General features: G+C 57.5%; 1 protein-coding gene across 6 annotated transcripts in view; it reads left to right on the top strand.

The window, feature by feature from the left end:
* The window catches only part of KDM4B (lysine demethylase 4B), a 121,588-nt gene that overhangs the window by 56,411 nt on the left and 45,843 nt on the right, over positions 1–19,334 (top strand). For all 6 annotated transcript variants that reach the window (XM_072947906.1, XM_072947910.1, XM_072947904.1 and 3 more), the window contains 2 exons: positions 11,589–11,638; positions 15,475–15,578. In XM_072947906.1, coding sequence (XP_072804007.1) covers positions 11,589–11,638; positions 15,475–15,578 — 154 coding nt within the window. The remainder of the gene's footprint in view (positions 1–11,588; positions 11,639–15,474; positions 15,579–19,334) is intronic.

Raw genomic sequence — 19,334 nt, 5'->3', positions numbered from 1 at the left:
TCTTATGGGAGAGGGAGGAGATGCTGCAGGAATCCAGGGACCCAGGCCAGCAGAGGTGCTGCCACCTTCAATGCATGCCTTCCAAGGTCACCCTGGGCAGAGGCGTCCTAGCTGGCATGAGGGAGTGTTCCTGAAACTTTGGTGGGCAGGCCAGGGAGGCAGCGCCCAGGACTTCTGCCCATATCTCACTGGCCAGTGCCTGTCACGTGGCCGCGCCTTCCTGCACGGGGTCCTGGGAAATGTAGTCCGCCTGCCTGCGCAGAAGGCGAAGGGAAAGGGGTGGATGAACCATAGCTTTGCCACCGTGTGGTGAGTGCTGAATGGAGGTGATTTTGAGGTTGTAGGAGGAGGTGGGTCATCTCAAGCCCTGACTGAGTGCTCACTCCGGGCCCAGCATGAACCACACCAGGACAGGCGCCATCTGTCAGCGCAGGAGTTTACCGTGTGTCCCCCTCCTTCCCCCCACTCCCTTCCCCAGTGGGCTAGGGGGGCCAGGTGTGCGGCATAGGGCAGCTGAGACTCCTGAGACGGAGGCAGGGAGGCTGCAGGGCTGAGGCTGTGGGAGGAGAGGCGGCAGGTCAGCCCGTGGAGGTGCCCTGTGGGAGCAGGGAGACCTCCACGGGCTGGGAGCAGGCCCGGAGCAGGGAGACCGGAGGCTCCCGAGCTAGGGACTTACTCCCCTGGAGGCCCAGTTCCAGGAAGAGCCCTCTGGCCAGGAGGATGTTAGCCACTGCAGGGAGGGGCTGGGGTCTGGGCGGGGGCTGGGCAGCCCGGCCCGCCTCTGTGGGTGCAGTCATCTCTTGTCTGTCTGCCACTCGTGGCCGCAGGTGTCGCTGGCCTGTCGCACAGCCCGCTGGCTTGGTCTGGCAGGAGCAGATGGCCCTTCATCTTGGAGTCTTTTGTTCAAAGTGGGCGCTTTGGAGTTGGAACAGTGAAGCACTGCGCTGGCTTACACTGCTTGCAGGACCTCAGGACTCTTGCTTTTGGGCAGCAGGAGCCAAACCAGCCTGCCCGGTGGCCCGTGTTCCTAGCTCCAGGCAGGAGTGCCAGTCCAGTTATGGGAATCCTGTCCTTGCTCCCTGCCAACCACTCTGAGAAACTATTGGTTCTTCTGAGAAGTGTCATCGCTGGGCGTTGTCCCCATCCCGAACTCCTCCCACTGGTGGTGTTGGGTTAGGGGTTGAGCGTAGTCGTGCGGCCCCCCTTGGGGTTGCTCCCACAGCAGTCGCTCACCATCCCGCCTGTCCTGTGGGCGAGCCGTCAGAGATTCCAGCTCTGCATGCCTGGTTTCCATGGCAAACTTGTGTTAGTGAGGTTGCTGTCGGCAGATTTCAGTTCCCTGGAAGGGCGATCCCCGCAGCTCTGTGGGTAGAGGGGTCTGTGTTAGCTTGGCTTCTACATCTGACCTATGATGAGCTTCTCCCTTGCGTGGGCACTGCAGGAGGGGTGGGGAGCGGGCCGGCAGGGGCCAGCATCTGCCAGCAGCTGCATCCCCAGGACCACATCCCCTGTGTGCTTTCTGGGACTTGACCCTGCGGGAGCTTAAGCCTTCCCAAAGCACCGGGGCCCAGAGCGACCCCCAGGAGTGGCCCCGAGCACCCTGTGCGCGTCACCTGCTGGGCATCAGCTGAGACCCCAGTGCTCTTACGTGTGGGAGCTGGAACTGCTGGTGGTAATGGGACCTGCTTGTAAAGACCCTGCCATCTGAAAGCTCTCCAGAGCCAGTCCTATAGTTAAGGGGCAAGTCCAGGACACCAGGGCCACCTCTGGGTCGTCAGGGACCTCTGCTGTCTGTGTGTGTCCACACCAGGTTCAGTAGACCTTGGGAGTCTGGGGCATGCGGGGTGATGAATGAAAACACATGGAGGACGCAGGAAGTGAGCTAACAGGCTAGGAGCCTCCCTGCGTTGAGGATGCCCTGGCTCTCTCAGCCCCAGGACGGGCCTGGACTCCCAGCCACCCTCTCCGGCTGCACCCAGCTCATCCCCATGTCCTGGCCCGAGCTGTCTGCCTCCTGCCCCCGCAGATGCTTGTGCACCCAGCAGGCCCCTCTCTGCTCTTTCCTGTTTAAACCTCCTGTGCGTTTCAGCAGAAGTAAACCTGGGGCGGCGTCCCCTACTTGGCGCAAGCCCTGCTGCAGGGGGAGTTCTCTGGCTGTGGGCCCCGGGCAGCAGCGTGGGAGGGTGGCTCCCCCCGCCCCCCCATTGTTTTAGGAGCAGAAATTCAGGCCCGTTCCGCGAGGGGGAGGTTGCGGGTGCTGTTGCTGTAGGAACTGAGTGCTCACCGGCACTGCGTCCCTGAAAACTGAGCCCCTGTTGCGGCAGCACGAGGCCCTTTCCCAGCTCTGCCTTTTAAAACCCCACCCGAGAAGCGCCCCGCCCCCACCAGCTGCAAAAGCAGCGTCAAAAACCAGCGCACACGTGACTTGGCACTTTCGGTGCTGTCACATGACAGAAATAATTCGTGGGTCTGAGGCACACCGGGGCTGGGGATCAGAAGCCTCCAAGTCAGTGTTTAATTGCAGCGCACACCGCTCGTCTTGTAAAGTCCGTTCCTTAATTAAAGTGGGCTGGCTGTGTGTGCAGTCTGCTCCCAGCTCCTGTGAACCGGGCCCTGGAGCTGGGGACCTTCGGGATGCTGACCCACCCCCAGTCCCCCTGGGAACCTGGTGAGGTGGGGACAGCCCGCAGAGAGAGCACCTGGTCCTGCCAGCAGGCTGGGGTTGGACATCCCCCGTCAGACGTCACCCCCATCTGAGACTCCCCATTTTCTCTGAGCAGATACTCACAGGACTCTGTTTATCTTGTGCATGTTGCAATCAAAATGTCATTATTTGAAATCGTTGGCACTGCTGGTGTGAGATACCGAATTCCGTCGTCTATTGTCCTGTAAAACGATCCATTAGCCATAAAGCCCCCACAGCTCAATGAGGTTCTATCCTGGGAACTAGGCACCCTGGTCCCGGGCTGATCCTGCCTTCCCAGCGAGTGCTCACATCTGCGCTTAAAGGGCCCTGGTGCCGGGACAAATGAGGGAGGCTGCCTCCTGTGAGTGGGCTTTCCTGATAAAAGGAGTCCCGGAGTCCTTTCACTGTCAGACAATTTCAGTTGCTCTCAGGGAGGGAGCCGTGCAGCCCAGGCTGAGTGTGGTGGCCAAGTGGGGTGCAGGGGGCCCCACCTAACCAGAGTGGAGCCTCGGGTGTGGCCCACCTGCTCAGGGACTTGGAGACGCACTTCCCTCACTCTCCTGAGGGTTTAGGAAAGGCGCTCAGTCCCCCCTTTCCTCCCCAGGGCCAGGTGCCCTGCAGTCTCCCCTTCCAGGTGGGCTGGGTTGGTGACAATTTCTTCCTCCCCTCCCAGTGGGTCATGGGGACCCCGGGGGTGTCTCGATGGTCCCAGGGCTGGCCAGCTGCTTGGCCTTCGGACCTGCTCCCTCATGTTTCGAGAGCGAACCTGTCTGCTTTTTCTAACGTTTTTTATTTCTCCAGCCTGGTGCCGGGTGGCCACTTGTCCCCCTTTAACCGTGCTGCCGGTGTGCTGTTAGTATCACGTCTTTCACGCGTGGACTGTCATGATGCGGCCACCCTGCTCGTATGTGACAAACCAGCCCTGACATGCGTGTGGTCTGGATCACCCAGCGCTGTGGTCGCGATCACACCCGTTGCCTCCTTTGCTGAATGACGTGGTTGCGGCCCGGGGCTGTTTTGCTGTACAGGCACACCTCGCTTTATTGTGCTTCATAAATACTGCGTTGTTTTTTTTAATAAATTGAAGGTCTGTGGCAACCCTGCATGTCAGATGATGGTTGGTATTCTTCAGCAGTAAAGCATTTATTTAATTCATTTTTAAATTTTTTCAGCAGTGAAGCATTACAATTTTTTTTGGTTTTTATTTTGGGGAGGAGGTTAGGTTTATTTATTTGTCTGTTTATCAGTGGAGGCACTTCGAATTGAACCCAGGACCTCGTGCACGCTACCACTGAGCTGTACTCTCCCCAAACCCGCAAAGCATTTCCAAATTCAACTATGGACATTATTTTTAGACATGATGCTATTAGTGTGCACTTAGTAGACTGCAGTATAGTGTAAACATAACTTCTATCTGCACGGGGAAACCGGAGCGTTCATGTGACTTGCTGTATTGCGGTGTTCGCTTATTGCGGTGGTCTGGAGCCGAGCCCGCGATATCGCCGAGGTCTGCCTGTGTGCTTGCTGCTGTGTCCCCCAGCAGTGTCAGCCTCTCAGAGGGTGCGTCGGTCTCCTGGACCGAACTCCGTGGCCCTGTCGGTGGCCAGCACATGCCCAGGTTCATGTTTGTGGTGAGGAAGTCCTGCCTCTGGACCCCAGACGGGGGAGAGAGTTTACCGTGGTGGGTTTTATAGTCTTCTGTGAACATCTTTCTGGTGCAGAGGAAGCCTGACTGTTCACACACTGATTTTTTTTTAAGAGATTGTTTTTCTTCTCTCTTTTTTTATATCGAAGTATAGTCAGTGTACAATGTTGTGGCGATTTTTGGTGGGCAGCATAATGTTTCAGTCACACGTATACGTACATATATTCCTTTCCATGTTCTTTTTCATTATAGGGTACTACAAGATACTGAATATAGTCCCTGTGCTGTACAGTAGAAATTTACTGTTTATCTTATATGTAGTAGTCAGTATCTGCAAATCTCGAACTCCCGATTTATCCCTTCCCACCCCATTTCCTCCTAGGTAACCTTAAGTTTGTTTTCTATGTGAGTCTTTTTCTGTTGTATGAATAAGTTCATTTGTATCTTTTTTTTTAGCTTCCACATATGAATGATATCATATGGTACTGTTCTTTTTCTGGTCTACTTCACTTAGTATGATGATCTCCAGGTCCATCCATGTTGCTGCAAGAGGCATTATTTTATTCTTGTTTATGGCTGAGTACTATTCCATTTATATATATAGCACACCTTCTTTATCCAGTCATCTGGTGATGAGCATTTAGGTTGCTTCCATGTCTTGACTATTGTAAATAGTGCTGCTGTGAACATTGGGGTGCACGTATCTTTTCGATTTAGAGCTTCCTCTGATATATTGCCAAGATGCGCACTGATTTTTCATTCTGTCCCCTTGCTGAACTGTTTAATTCTTAGTTTACCAGCTCACTCTTTTAGTTTTCTCAGGTAGAAGGTTGTGTTTCTTTGCATGAAGAAGTTTGTCTCTTCTCTCTTGCTACTCTCCTCATGTCTTTTCCTTGACTTAGTGCATTGGCTGGGGTCTCAGTGCTGTGCTGAGGCGTGCCTACCCCAGTTTTCCCGAGTGCTCCTCTGGCCTCACCATGGATTTTTATATTGATTGGTTTGGAACCTTTTATAAATACCATACAAAGAAGTCACCTGAAGTGCTTGGACATGTCAGTGGACCATGTTGACGTGGCTCATCTCTGTGGAAATTAAATTAGGGGTGGCCGCTTGTGTCTCCCTCTCTGAGCCCTTTCACTCCGCTCTGTGCAGGGGTGCGAGGCTGCTCTGGCCCAGCTCGTCTCTAACCAGCTCGGAGACGGCACCTGAGCAGCCGGGGGCATCGAGGGGAAGCCCACGCTGTGACCAGGTCGTTCTGCTCGGCCTGCCCAGACCACGGGGCAGCATGCTGGAATTGTCCTGCAGACGCGTGGCTGGAGAGGCTGTGGGCCGTGAGCAGCAATGGGCTTTGCATTTGAGGACCACGGTAATACTGTCATTTCCGCGGCACACGGGGCACTGGGGGCTGCTGGCACTTGGAGCCTTCCTGGCCTCCTGGCCGTATTTGTGGGCGGCTTGCTTGTGCCAGGTGGCTTCTGGTGTGACAAGTGGTCCCGGCACTTCCTGGGGACTCGCCTTCTTGTCCTGGTTTCTGTAATTATAGCACGTTAAACGGCGAGGGGCCTGTCTGCCCGGCCTTGTGCAGACACTGTGAAATTAACTTCCTCGCCCTCCAGCATGCGTCGGGCTGAACTGACATTTCCAGAGGGTTCCTGGCTGGACCCCTGCCCCTGGCACGCGTTCCTTGGCAGAGAGGAAGGGCGGGGAGCTGGGCCTCGTGCAGTGGGAGCTGTCAGGCTGGGCGGCAGAAGCAGCCCTGAGGGCCATCGTCGCCCCTTGGAGAGTCCCACGTGTGCTGAGAAACAGCACTTCACCCCTGACTCCGAGCAAGACGGTCTGGGCAGGGCCCTGGCAGGGGCTCGGGGGGCCTCTCGGAGATGGGAGCTGAGGGGTTGAGAGGCAGGCCCCTGCCAAGTCTTGGTGCCCTTGCAGCTGGCAGGAGCATGCACAGATTACCTCGTTGCCATGACAGTGCCCCCTTCTCACTGGGGAACTGTGGCCCAGTGTGGGGTGGCGACGACTTCCATTGGAGTTTCGTGTTCTTTGTCTTGAGAATTTGCCCCAGGACCGCAGGTTTTCTTGCTGGCCTGAGAGGTGGCAGCCCGTCTGCCATCGCCTGTCAAGGGCCCAGGAGAGAAGGAGCAGAGGCCAGCCCCCCCCTTGCTCCCCGCCTTCCCAGCTCCTGTGTGGCTGTCCCAGGGCGATGGCACACGGGGTCCCTGCAGATTCTTGGGGTCACACCAGGCTTCCCAGTGCAGCCCTCCCCATGGTGGTCCCAGGCACCCACTCCCTGGGCCAGAGGGCACTGGGCAGCGGGAGTCCACAGAGGCCCCAGCGCCCTTGTGCCTGGAAGCCCCGTTGCTGCATTGTTGGAACCGATGGCTTCTGAGCAGCCCCCCGCTCCCCACGACGGCCTGTGTTCCTCCTCCTGACACACTCATTTAATTTTTAACTCACAAGGCATTTGCTTATTTATTTTCATTGTTCTTGATAATAATTCTAAGCCATTAGAGGGGAAAATTATATTCAAAAATGCTGTTTCACACTTTATTTGTTTGATGATTTAGAGCGATAGAAAATAGCACATTTGTTGGCTTTTATAGTCTGATAATTATTCACATCCATCAAGCCATTCCAGGGGAATAAACAAAACACCAAGAAAATGACACTATTAATAGCATCTCCGCCACGGACAGGAAGACTTTCCCGGGCCACTGTCCCGGGAGGATGGAGGCGGCCCAACCCCAGCCGGAGGCAAGAGCCTGCCCATAGAGGGCGCGCTCCCTGTCACCTACCCTCTCTGTCTGGGCCCAGGAGCCACCCTCCTGCGGGGCTGAGGCTTCTGCCCACCCAGCACCACGAAACTTCACCAGCTTCTTTATCGGACTCAAACGGGGCCGATGGGATGCCCACCTCCAGCCTAGCATTAAAACAAAGACATTGGTCTGGCGGTGCAACTCTCAGTGTCCAGCCTCGTTGTGTTCCAGGCCGCCAGTAGACACATCCGACCCCCTCACGTGTGTCAGGCGCAGGTTGTGGTCACAATTGCTGGCTGCTCTGGCCCCAGGCCTCCCTCTTGCCCTGTGCCAGCTTGCCACATTTCTGCTTTGCCTTTTTGGGGTGGCCGTGATTGGAGGGGGTGCATTCACTATTCCAAACACCTCAAGTGTAAAAGAAGAAACCTGGAAAGGGAGAGAGGCTGGGGGACACCCAACTTCTGGGCCCAGCCCGTTTGTCTCTCCCCAGACCAGGGGGTTGCTTCCTTCTGGAATGTGGCACTGGAACTCTGGTCCAGCAGCTCACTGTTGTCCCCTGAGGTGTGTTTCCTTCTGATTGGCCAGTAATTTGCAAGGTGAAACCATTAGACTGGGACTGTTTATTTTCTTTTAAAAAAAATTTGTGGGGGGTGGTGTTAGGTTTGTTTATTTATTTACTAATGGAGGGACTGAAGGTTGAAGCCAGGAACTCATGCATGCTAAACATGCACTCTACCGCTGAGCTGTACCCTCCTACCATGGGATTGTTTCTTAACCATTGTGTGGCTTTGCACACGTTTTGTGTCCTCACCCAGGGGCCGGTTCCTGGCCCTGGTCTCTCCCGTCACCTCCCTGGCCACATACCGGTCTAAAAATGTTTTATTTCTTTGCCAAAGCCCCTGACGTTTGCAGACGACTGCCCTCCTGAAAAAGGCATCTGGCACACGATGCCCGAATTTGTCTCTCTCGGCCTCCTCGGCGATTCCACAGCATTAAGCCTGGGGTTATGGAGCCTGTCTGGTCCTGCTGCAGCCTCCGCTGGGCCACCTGGAGTGGTTGCCAGGGATACTGTGCCAATGGCGCTGAATTTTCCACGACTTTCTGGTTTAGAGCCATCCAGAAGTACTCCGTGTAAAACGTTCACAAGCGGAGAAAAAGGGCAGGGGGAGGGGTGCACAGGAAGGGCTGGTAAAACACGAGACACCAAGTAGGATGGCCGTGGAGAAGGCCCGGCAACTCCTGCCTGGCCGACCTCAGGGCCGAGTCGCCATGTCCCCTAGAGGCACCTGCTGTCCCTGCCGTTGGCCGCTGTCAGAGCCAGGCTCCTACAGGCAAGGCCCGGGCTGCAGCTGGAGGGACCCGAGTGGCCCCGCATGGACGCCTGTCCCTCTCGCCACCTCCCCTGTAGGGCTTCCCCGTTCGCAGCTCTGCCCCTCGAAGCCCTTGGTCTTTTCTTCCTCCCAGGGCTCCCCAGGTTCTGGAAGTCGCTTCACCCATTCCTTCATCCCAGCATGTCCAGACTCTTCTGCCATGACTTGCATCCTGGCCTGAGTGCGTTGACAGCCCGGCCAGTTGCAGCCCAGTCCTGTGGGAGGAGCATGTTGACTGGAGCTGTCTGGGGGAGGGATGTGCCCAGCCCGGAAGGACGCTGGTGGACCAAGGAGATGGTGGGGGGGCCAGTGTGTAGCAGGGCGTGAGGAAAACCAGCCTTGCTCGAGGGGGACATTCGTGCTGGTGGAGAGCGGGGAGGGGAGCCAGGGGAGGCTCTGAGTTGGCTCCCGCAGGGCCCAGCCGGCCGGGAGACTTTGCACTATCCCAGTCATGAGATTCACATGGAGGCCGTCTGTCTAAGGGAATAGATAAGCATCCTTAGCCACCTAGACACCCAGGGCTGCATGTCCAGAGGGCTGCATGTCCAGAGAGCGGCCGCCCAGGGTCGCAGGCGGGCATGGTGGATTGATTTTGGCTGTGAGGTTTGACCTTGTGACGGGGACGGAGACAAACTGCCCCCATGTTGGTGACCAATAAAACCGACTCTGTTTTACGGCCCCGGGACTCGCTCCCTAACGGCCAGATGGATGCTTGCCTGTGTCGGGGGTTAGCAAGCAGCCCTGCTCAACCTGAAGAGCGGCTTCTCCATCTTTCTTTCCTTTTCTTCCTCCCAGAGACAAGCCGGAGATTCAGGGATGCCCCGACCTGGTGGCGTGATGCCAGGTGGGGCTATGACGAGGAGACGTGCCCTGGGCCCTGGATGGAGACCCCACAAGGCTCTGCCGTGGGGGCCCCTCAGTCTGGGGACTTTTCTTTAGTGCTGGATGTCAGCCCTGCCGGGAAGCCAGCTCTGTAGCCGGATCAGCTGGGCCTCTGTCTCCTTGTGCTTGCCCGGGGCACCAGAAGGCTGTAGCAGGGACAGGGGCTCAGTGGGAGCCTGCAGCCCTATTCCTCCTGGCTGTTGGAAGGCTGATGAGCCTTAATAGCCGTGCAGATGGAGCCTTCAACGCCCGTCCTTCCTCCTCTGAACGGACAGCCCATGCCTGGCACTTTATGTTGCTAAGGACTGACACCCCAGTTTTGCCTGTCTCCCTTGAAGACTGGGCAAGGTTTTCATCTTGCCCAGTCACTGGTGGTGGGCTGGGGTAGCGCGACGGCGCCTCAGCACCCCCGAGGCTGCCTCTGGGCCCTTCCAAGCAGTGGGAGGCCCAGCTTGCTCTTGGCCATCGGAGTCCAGATGTCTCCCGTGGCTGCCGCTTCCCGTCCACGAGTCCCTTCTAATCTCTCCAGGGGCCGCTCTTCTGAACACTCAGCCCAGCGTCCTGCAGTCTGTACTTTCCGATAACAGAGGAGCCACGTTCCAACGTATTAAACTTTTAACATCCACCAGATTCAATTAATCTTATCTTTACAACTCCCAATTACAGGCGGTAATTAAGTGAAAGCAGCATTGTAGACGGGGATATTCATTCATCATCACAGCCTTGGAGCCGTAAATTAGTTCCTTCCCGTCCTCCAGCATCTTCCCAGAAGGGACAGAATGTTTCATTTCCCTGTTTTGGGGAACATTAATCCCACAGAGGTGCTTTGGATTGGGATTAACTTTTATCATATTTATGTAAGTGATAAAAGGCTATTTAAGAGAGAGTCACCTCATCTTTGTCCAGATAACGGGAAATTCTCTGACGACAGCAGAATTAAAGGCGCTGTGGCCACCTCCTCCGGGGCCCTGGAGCATGCCCAGAAATTAATTATTTTTATCCTGTGAGATTAGAAACAACACAACGTTCACCTTATCTCCTACCCTTGCCCCCTTTCATTTTGTTAACAAGAGGTAAACCCCTCAACTGGCGTGGACTCGGCTGAGCCCGGGGCATCTCGCCTGTTCCGGTCGCTCCACATCTCGCTGCCTGCCCTGTGAGAGACGGGCGCGGTGCGCGATGCATCCTCACAGGGACTGTTCCAGAATTTGCTACTTTGTCATGATTCTGTAGCCCAGTCTGTCCCCAGGACTGCTGACATCGGACGGTCACTCTCTGTGGGGCCGTTCTGGGCACTGTGGGGTGTGGAGCAGCCTCCCGGCCCCCACGCCCTCAGTGCCAGGAGCCCCCCATTGTGACAACTAGCAATGTCCCAGGTACTGCCCCGCGTCCCCTAGGGGCGGGGCCGCCGGGCCCGGACCGCTGACTTAGAGTCTCTCCTGCAGCGGGGTCAGACGTGCTCCTTTCCCGCCGTCCCTCCTCTCCTCCTTCGGACGACAGCCCTCCTGTGCCCCTGTTCTGCCCACCTTTGCTTGAAAATGGAGGTTTTCATCTTGCTCGAGTCCCCTGGCAGGGGAGGTGCTGGGGATGGCACGTCAGTTGGGTTGGGGCTTCAAGACCCCTTCCCGGCCTGTCCCTCCCTGCGCTGCTCTGCCGGGAAGGCGTCCCAGGCACCCCGCCTCCCAGCTCTGCCCGCGGCATTAGTGGCTGTCACTCTCACTTCATCGGTTTGCAGCTCTTCACCTTACATCTTTTCTATTTATGACAGAGTCTCAGTAATCTTTCAAATGTAAAATGTGTAAAAATAAAACTGATGAAGTGGTTGACAAATGAAATCTCTAGTTCTGGAGCTGCTTTTCCCGTTGGCCCCTTGGGCCGGGAGGACGGGCTGGCACCGCCGCAAGCTGGGATGCTTCCCGCCCTCCTCCGCAGTTCCAATCCAGTGCTTTTTATTTTATTTTTTGCTTTTTAAGCCTCATCAAGGTTTAGTGCCACTTAACTGGGGATGTCTCCACTCCTGGCATTCCATGAGTGCGTCACAACCCACTGAGTCCCTGGTCCAGGGCCTCTGCCTCCCCCCTCCTCCCTTCCTTGTGGCATCTCTCCCCCAGCCCCTCATGTGGAATGCAGCCCAGCTCTGCCCTGGGCTGAGCCTGCGTGTCTCCAAGTCCCCAGCCACGTCCCCAGGGACCCTCAACTATGCTGCGGCCACACGCTCTTACCTCTGATGTGCCTCCCTTCTCTCGTAGGTACGCCATCCCGCCGGAACATGGCAAGCGCCTGGAGCGGCTGGCAATCGGTAGGTGTCTGGGGTCGGGGTGGGCGGTGGGCTGGCAGCCTCACCCTCCCTCGCTTCACTCTGCTGCCTGGGGGTCGGTTTCTGGGAGGGTGATGTGCTCTAGAGGTCCTGGGCTGTGTTCCACTGCCCTCGCGTTCAGGTCGTGGTACCCCTGCTGGGTCTGTGGCTTCACGAGAATTGCACAGATACCTTTGCTCCAGCACTCTTGTTTCCAGCCTCTCGCTTGGAGTTCGGGATGTGATCACAGGCTCTGCGGGCTAGAGCAGCCCATGTCCTTGTCCCCCTCGGTGTTTGCCGCTGTGGCACACTCTTTTCTGTCTTGATGACATCTTTGTTCAGACTCGAACACGAGGAGTCGTTGGGAGGTCCTCACCTGTGCAGTGTATCCCCGTGGTGACCGCAGGCCTGTCTGCTGTCCTGGGCAGGGTCAGGTTGCTTGGGCCCCCTCAGCAAACATCCCACTGCCTGGATTCAGACCCTCACTGGAGACTCTTAGGCCGAAGGGGTTTGACAGAGAGGGTCTCAGGCTGTGTCCGAAGGGTGCACTGACCACTTGGCAAAGACAGGCTCTCAGGGCATGGTACCCTTAGAGACAAGCCAGACACCTGGGGTGGACGGGCCTCTGGCCATCCTGACTGAGGGCCAGGCCGCAGTCCTACATTGCTCCCCGCCACGCCCACCCTGTGTCCCAGCAGAAGCCCTTGGGTCCCGCAGGGGGACGGTGCAGCCGAGAGCAGCCCCTGCACTGCAGGCAGCACCTGGGGTGGCAGTGAGGTTCTGCCATTCAGACAGCACAGGGCCTCTGGCCACCCTGACCTCCTGAGGCAGCAGCAGGTGGTTGGTCCCTCCGGGTTGCCATGGAATCTCCCGAAACCGTGGCTCGGCGTTGGCCCATCTCCTTGGCTGCTGGACGCATGCTCTTCCCCGTCTGCACTTGACTTTGTGCCCTGCAGTTTCCTGCTGTGTGAGCGACAAGGCCCCAGATGGGAGGGAGGCTGTCGGGTGAGTGGGGCAGGTGTCCCCGTGCCCGGCTTCTAAGAGGAGGCCCTCGTCATGTCGCCTTTTCTGCTGGAAAAACAGGGCTGGACCCGCCCTCGGAAACATGCTTCTCCCGGTAGAAGTTCTTGTTGGAGGAGGTCCTGGCAAAGGCCAGTTTCACTGACTGATTAAGTGTAAAAATGAAAACCAAATTAAATTTTTTCCTATTGTGTTTTTAAAAGTACAAATTAAAAATGCCTTTTCCTGTTGTACTAGTTTCCTGTTGATGTCACAGATTACTGTAAGCTCAGTGGCTTAAAACAACACAGAGTCCCTCAATTTTGCACTGAACCTTAAACTGCTCTTTAAAAAAAGTCCTAATTAAAAAATCCCACAGATTTATTTCTGGAGGTCAGAAGTCTGCAGTGAGCCTTTAGGGGCTAAAATCAAGGTGTCAGCAGGGCTCGCTTCCTGGAGGGTCCCTGGGGGATCTAATTCCTGTCTTTCCAGCTTCTGGAGGTGCCACATTCTGGGCTCAGAGCACTGTTACTCGTCTCTCTGTCTCCCTGGCCCGTGGCCTTCCCCTCCGTCTCTGTGCTCCAGTCTCCCTCTGCCTTCCTCTTATAAGGACCCTCAGAGGACACCCCCAACCCCGTGATCCAGGCCCACCCCCATCCCAGGGGCCTGAACTCAGTCCTAGCTGCAGAGTCCCTCTTACCCTGGAGGGCAGTGTACACAGATTGCGGGGATCAGGACGTGGACGTCTGGGGGGCCACGATTCAGCCTCCCACACCCGCAGAGCCACGGGGGTCGGCATGGGCACTCCCTGGGGCCCACGTCACTGGCATCCCGGGGCCTTGCCCATAGCTTCTCTGCTCTTCCTATTTAGAGGGGGATGTGCAGTTAGCCACATCCAGTCTGTTCTCCCTCTGTATGCTTTTTTTACGGACACCGAATCCTGTGGGGCGGGGCCCCGCTGACCCTGGCAGGTGTCAAGGCCGCTCTCCTTTGAGCTTGGCCTGTGCTCCCCGCCGTTCCCGCGGCCGGGCCTGCTGCTGTGTCCTTTCTGATGCCCGGACCCGGGTGGACCTGGACGCTGGCTTGCTTCCTGGGCATCTGTGGGAGGCTCAGTAGCTGGGCTGGGAGAGGAAGGGGGAAAGTGGGAGGCTGCCTCACCCTTGCTTCTTGAAAACTACAGACTCATTAAGCCCAGTCATTCCTGGGATTCCGGAAACAGGGTGTCAGCTCTGGATGAGGGTCAGGGGCCTCATCCTTCCCCTGCAGCCCCTCACCCAGGCCTGCTTTCCCCCTCCTTGGAGGAAGGACGAGGGAGGCTCCTGGGCAAATGACTCACTCCCCTCCTAGGTGTCCCTTCCCAACTTTTTGGGGGCGTATGTCCCAGACTCCATTATTGAGATGGGTGGAATGAGTTTGCGATTAATATGGAAAATGAATAGCTGTGCTCCGAATGGGCTCTCTGGGAGAGTTGTGCAGCCCACGGGGAGAGCATTAATGTGTTGGCGCGTTATTGGTGCTAATCACTTAAAATGTGTGCCTTTATTAGAGCTTTAATGAGAGCCACTTAAACTGTGCATTAAAAAGAGGAACTGCAGAGAGGCCGGCGGGCCGGGCGGCAGGCAGCCATAACTCTAACTGAAATGCTTTTAGTGCAGAGGGAAGTTGCTAGATTCAGTCATCCCTGCACTTTCCAGAACCTCCCATGGTCTCCTTGTGTCAGGAGCCTCCTCCGGCGTGGGCGTGTCGGGGGGGCCGTGCACTCTCCAGCTCGTGCACGCATACACGCACACAGCTGAGTGCGCCCTCTTTAACCCGTGACCCGTTGAGGGTGTCACCTTGCTGGAGGCCGGGACCGCCCTGAGTTGGCTTCTGGAAGGGTCCTGAGACCAGCCGTGCCGGGGGTGAGTCCTGGAGGGAGGTGGGTGCCGGGAGCACGTGCTGCAGCCGTGGGGACACAGCCCACACCCAGCGGGACCGCGCGGCCGCCCCCCCTCCTGTGCAGACTCTGTGCAGGTTCAGGGTGAGGAGCCCGGCCACCGAGGGCAGAACCCAGGACTGGCTTTTCCTTAACCACCAGTCACGCAGGTTGTTGATTTGAATTTCAGCCACAAGTGATTGGGGAAAATCCCTGCACTGTGTTAGTTAAGCATGGTTTCCGAGCAGGTAGAGCTGGTGGGGGGACTTCCGTGGGCTCACGGACACTGTTCTAAATTAGTTACGTGGCGTGCTGTAGGGCGGAGAGCCTACAGGCTGGGAACTCAGGCACAAGGTCCGGGGTGGGAGCCGTGGGCACAGGCCTGTATCGGGCCACCCTGCAGTTGCCCCGAGGGTCTGGGGCAGGGGCTGGTGGGTTGTTGGCCCAATCCCCCACGTCCTCCCTTGCCTGGTGGCCGGGGACCATGTGGGTAGAGAGCAGGGCAGAGCCGGTGCCTACTCAGGTGGCCTCCTTCTTTGGTGCGGTCAGTTTAGGGCCCGGGTGGGCCCCACTCCTCACTGGTGATGACTTGCCTGCCTCCAGAGTGGCAGCTCCCGTGTCCTGTCTCCGGCTGTGCTCTCATGTGGCCGAGTGACCGTGTAGATGAGGTGCAGTGGGTTTGGTTTTGGGGGAGCTCGGGGGTGGCCTGGGCTCTGGGCAGCCGTGCCCCTACCTCGTGCCCTGTCTGTGACCGTGAGTGTGTGCCGTGGGTGTGCACCTCGTTACACAGGCAGCCCCGGCCTGTCCTCTGCTCCAGTGCGCTGAACAAAGGCCGGAGGGCGTCGCCATCATCCGCTGCCAGCAGAGCGCCCTGGCCTCCGTCCTGCCCTGCTCACCGGGCTGACGCTCGTCTTCTCTGCTCTAGGCTTCTTCCCCGGGAGCTCCCAGGGCTGTGACGCCTTTCTGCGACACAAGATGACCCTCATCTCGCCCATCATCCTCAAGAAGTATGGGATCCCGTTCAGCCGGGTATGTGGGGCTGGGCTCAGACTAGCTGCTCCTGTAGGGGCTTCTGGGGCCTGGGCCCAAGTGACCATGAGCGTCCCAGGACCCTGGCATCTCAACCCTGGAGAAGGTTCAAGAATGCCGGCAGGTTAGGGCAGGGCCCCACTGATTGGCTGTTAGCCTCCAGCTTGTCCACGGTGGAGGGTGAGGTGAGAGAGGGGCATTCAGGAGGGGCCTTGACTTTCCTTCCCACCCCCTCCCAAACCCAGATGTCTGTGGGTCCTGTGGATCGGGGTGGAGAGTGGACGGTGGGGGCAGCTCCTGCCGACCTCGCAGGAAGTACTGAGGAGCCAGGGTACCCCTCCTGGGAGCCCCTTCCCGCCCCCCATTCCCGGGGCCCACGGCCTTGGAGAGAATAGATGGATACCTGCCTAGAAAGGAGCCACCTGGCTCTCCCGCCGTGTGAAGGCGGTAAACTCATGCAGTTTCCTGCTCCAGAGGCTGCTCCTCTGGTCCTCAAGGGGCTGAGGAGTGAGGCCAAGCCAGGAGCCTCTCCACCTGCGAGGGCGGTGGGCAGGTGGGCGGTGGGCAGGCTGGTGGTGGCAGGTGGGCAGGTGGACGGTGGGTGGTGGGCAGGCGGGCGGTGGGCACCAAGCCCCAGGGCCCAGCTGTTGTTCACTCCAGGCCAGTCCTTCCATGCGGACAAGCCTCCTGGACAGAGAGTCTAGGCCTGGGTCCCCAGGTGGGTCCACGTGAGAGGCACATGCCTGGAACTTTCTGAAAAGGCGTGTGCACCGTGTCACAGAGGGCAGGCGGGCTGAGGGGACCCTCCAGGAACTGGGCTTCTGCAGGTTTCCCCCGAGAGCGAATCGTCAGGCTCAGGAGCGAGTCCTGCCCACCAACCTTCATGCCTCCCTCTTGCCGAGCGTGTCAGCAAGTCGGAAATTGCTTCTGACATTTCAATCACACCGCCCGCAGCGTTAGCACGCAGACTGGGGATACAGCCTTTCTGCTCGGGCTGCGGCCGGGAGGCCACTGCCCCGCCGTCCCTCGCCTTCATTAGTCAGTGGCGTGTTTTGCTGTGAGAAACACAGCTTTCCCATTTTCCTTCGTCTCTCCTCTCTTCTGGCTGGAACATCATTCGTTAGCAGGCACCTTGCAGACAGATTGCAGTGTTGCTCACGGAAGTGAGAAGTACTTGCTCTCCCATGGGTTTGTCAGGGCCTTTCTCCAGAGTGGTCCTTCTTCCAGAGAGGGCCTCTGTCTGGAGGGCTTCTCCCAGGTTAGTGCCAGTGTGGCCCTGCAGTTTGGATGCAACTTGCCTGAGTGTGACTGACGGCCGTGGCCTCCTGCCCGGAGGGGCTGCTGGCTATTTGAGAGGCCAGGCCCGGCAGTGGGCAGCCACACCCCTCACACCAGGGTTGGCCCAGGCGTGGCCTCCTGGCTGGACAGAGCTTTACCCAGAGGCCTGGCCCTCCGTGTGCCGCTGGCCTCGGGACCTGGGCTCCCGCAGCGTCAGGCCCCAGGTGCGTACCCCTTTCTGGATTCCACGTGGAGCCCCTCATCTGAATTCCTGGCAGCCTTCAAAGAGTGACTCCTTGCGCTCCACTTATAAATCTTTGTAATGGTATTTACTTCTAGGAGAAAAAGCAGATCAATAGCAGAGCTTTTTAATAATTAAAAGTGTGCGTTTCTGTGATCTACATTGACTTCCTCATTTGTTCTTCGAGAGCTCGCAGGAGCAGCCGACTTCTGCGCTTCCCCCGTGACTGGCGTCTGGGCTGGCGCTGCCTCCACTCTATTACTCTGCCTCACTGTCCATCCGTCATCCCAGGCGCCTCCTAATTTATTGTCAGGATAACGTTGACGGCGGTGACATGGAGAACAGCCACTGTGGGCTCGGAATGAAGCCACCGGGATGTAGATTTTCTGACAGGAACATAATCTTCTTGTCATTCTAAGTGAGCGCTTCTTCTGTTCAGGGCCTTGATTCATGGGAAGGGTGGGGCAGGGGACCAGCGTGGAGCGTCCTCTCCATGTGGGGCCTCCGCTCAGCGTCGGGACCCTGCTGCATCCCTGAGGCTCCCTGGGCTCCAGCAGGCCAACCCGTGCTCCAGCGGAGAGAAGCAGCGTGTGCCCAGTGGTGCTGGAGGAGGAACAAGACAGCGCTTTCCAGGATCAGCTCAAATAGGATAAGCAGATCAGTAACTGCACCCAGAACAGCCCCAGCCCTGAAGGTTATTAGCCCGTTTCACTAGGCTGGGAGGCCTACGGCAGAAGCCAGCCCAGGGAACCCTCCCCGAGGACCGAGACTGGTGGCTTCCAGGCCCTGGGGACACCGCATGTCCCCTCCTCCATCTCCTGCCGTCGCTTCATCCTCGGAAGCAGCTGTTACTTGGACAGGAATTTAAAAATATAACTTAATGCACAGTGACTTTCCTTGATTGGTGCAATTCATTATTTGAAAAGAAAAATATCTCCACGTTCTTACGGACTGGCTTTTCTCCAGGCTATGTCAGTTTTGATTGATTTTTGACTCGGTGGTTGGCTTCTGGAAGTCTCCCCCAGCTTCCCCCACCTCCAGCTGCCCACTGTCCCCTGCCAGGGTCTGACTCCTCGTTGGTTACTTAGATGAATCCAGCGATTTCTACTCATCTCCCTGGGGTTATTAGCAGGCCCGAGAACTACAAATCAACGCCAAAGCAGTGAACCACCTCTGAGTAGGGGCAGGAGGCTTGGACAGACACACTTTGCAGAAGGCAGTGTGTGCAGGCACCAGCGGGATGCAGTGGGTGGCATCTGCAGACCTCGGGGAAGGCGCTGGCCAAATGGGCAGCCAGTGTGGAAGATCGCTAGACAGTTTCCTGAGGCTCCACTGTGCGCTGTGTCTGTTTACTCCAGAGAAATGCAAACACCTCCTGGAGAACACGGGCCCCCAGGACCCCACAGCTCTGTTCACAGGTCCCCAGACCCCGAACAGCCCGCAGGCCTGTCGCCAGGAGGTTGGGTGCGCACGTAACATACGTCCACATGGCAGGAGACCTTTCAGGAAGGAAAAGGAGCAGACGGCCGACATGCACAGCAGGACGGATGAACCCCGAGGATGTGCCAAGCCAAAGAGGCCAGAGGCAGGAGTCCGGACGGTCCTGTCTGTGTCTGGAAAGCCCTGGAAAGACACGTAATCGGTGGTTGGAGAGTGCTGGAGGGGGAGCGTTTGGGGCCATGGTCCTCAGAACTGTGTTCCACCCAGCGTTCAGTCCAGGAAAGGACTGGCCCACCTGACTCCAGAGAGTCACTCCCGCACCACAGCTTCCATCCTACATCTGTGGATTGGCCCATAGCCCACCTTGCGTCCTGGGACACAGCAAGTGGGGACGGTGGCCGCTGTTCTTTATCATCCGTCTTCGAAACAGCCGTCTGTTGGAGTCCTTGTTGGTGGACGTTGTCGTCGGGTGGCTGGGGCGGTCAGTGTGGAGTCGGCGGGGACCGGGTATGAGGCTGCAGCCCCACCTTCTCCAGGCCTCGAGGCCGCAGTTCTGGAAGCCTCAGTCTGGTGTCGTGGTCTCCACCTTGGTCATTCATGCCCAGCTCCTTGGTTTGGGGTCTCTGCTGCAGGGGCTGGACCAGAGTCTGGCCGTCCAGACCATTTTGAATAGGTCTAGAAGCAGCAGATCGTTCTACAGGCTTCTGACTTTGCACATGTCCTTCGGCGCACTGTTGGCCTCTTTGCCCTCACACGGAAGGACCCACTTCTTAGGATGTAGTGGACAGGCTCTGTGC

The sequence above is a fragment of the Vicugna pacos genome, chromosome 22 (genome assembly GCF_048564905.1).
Source record: "Vicugna pacos chromosome 22, VicPac4, whole genome shotgun sequence".
NCBI classification, from domain to species: domain Eukaryota; kingdom Metazoa; phylum Chordata; class Mammalia; order Artiodactyla; family Camelidae; genus Vicugna; species Vicugna pacos.
The sequence above is the reverse complement of the archived record's forward strand: the minus strand, read 5'-3'. Positions and strand labels throughout refer to the sequence as shown.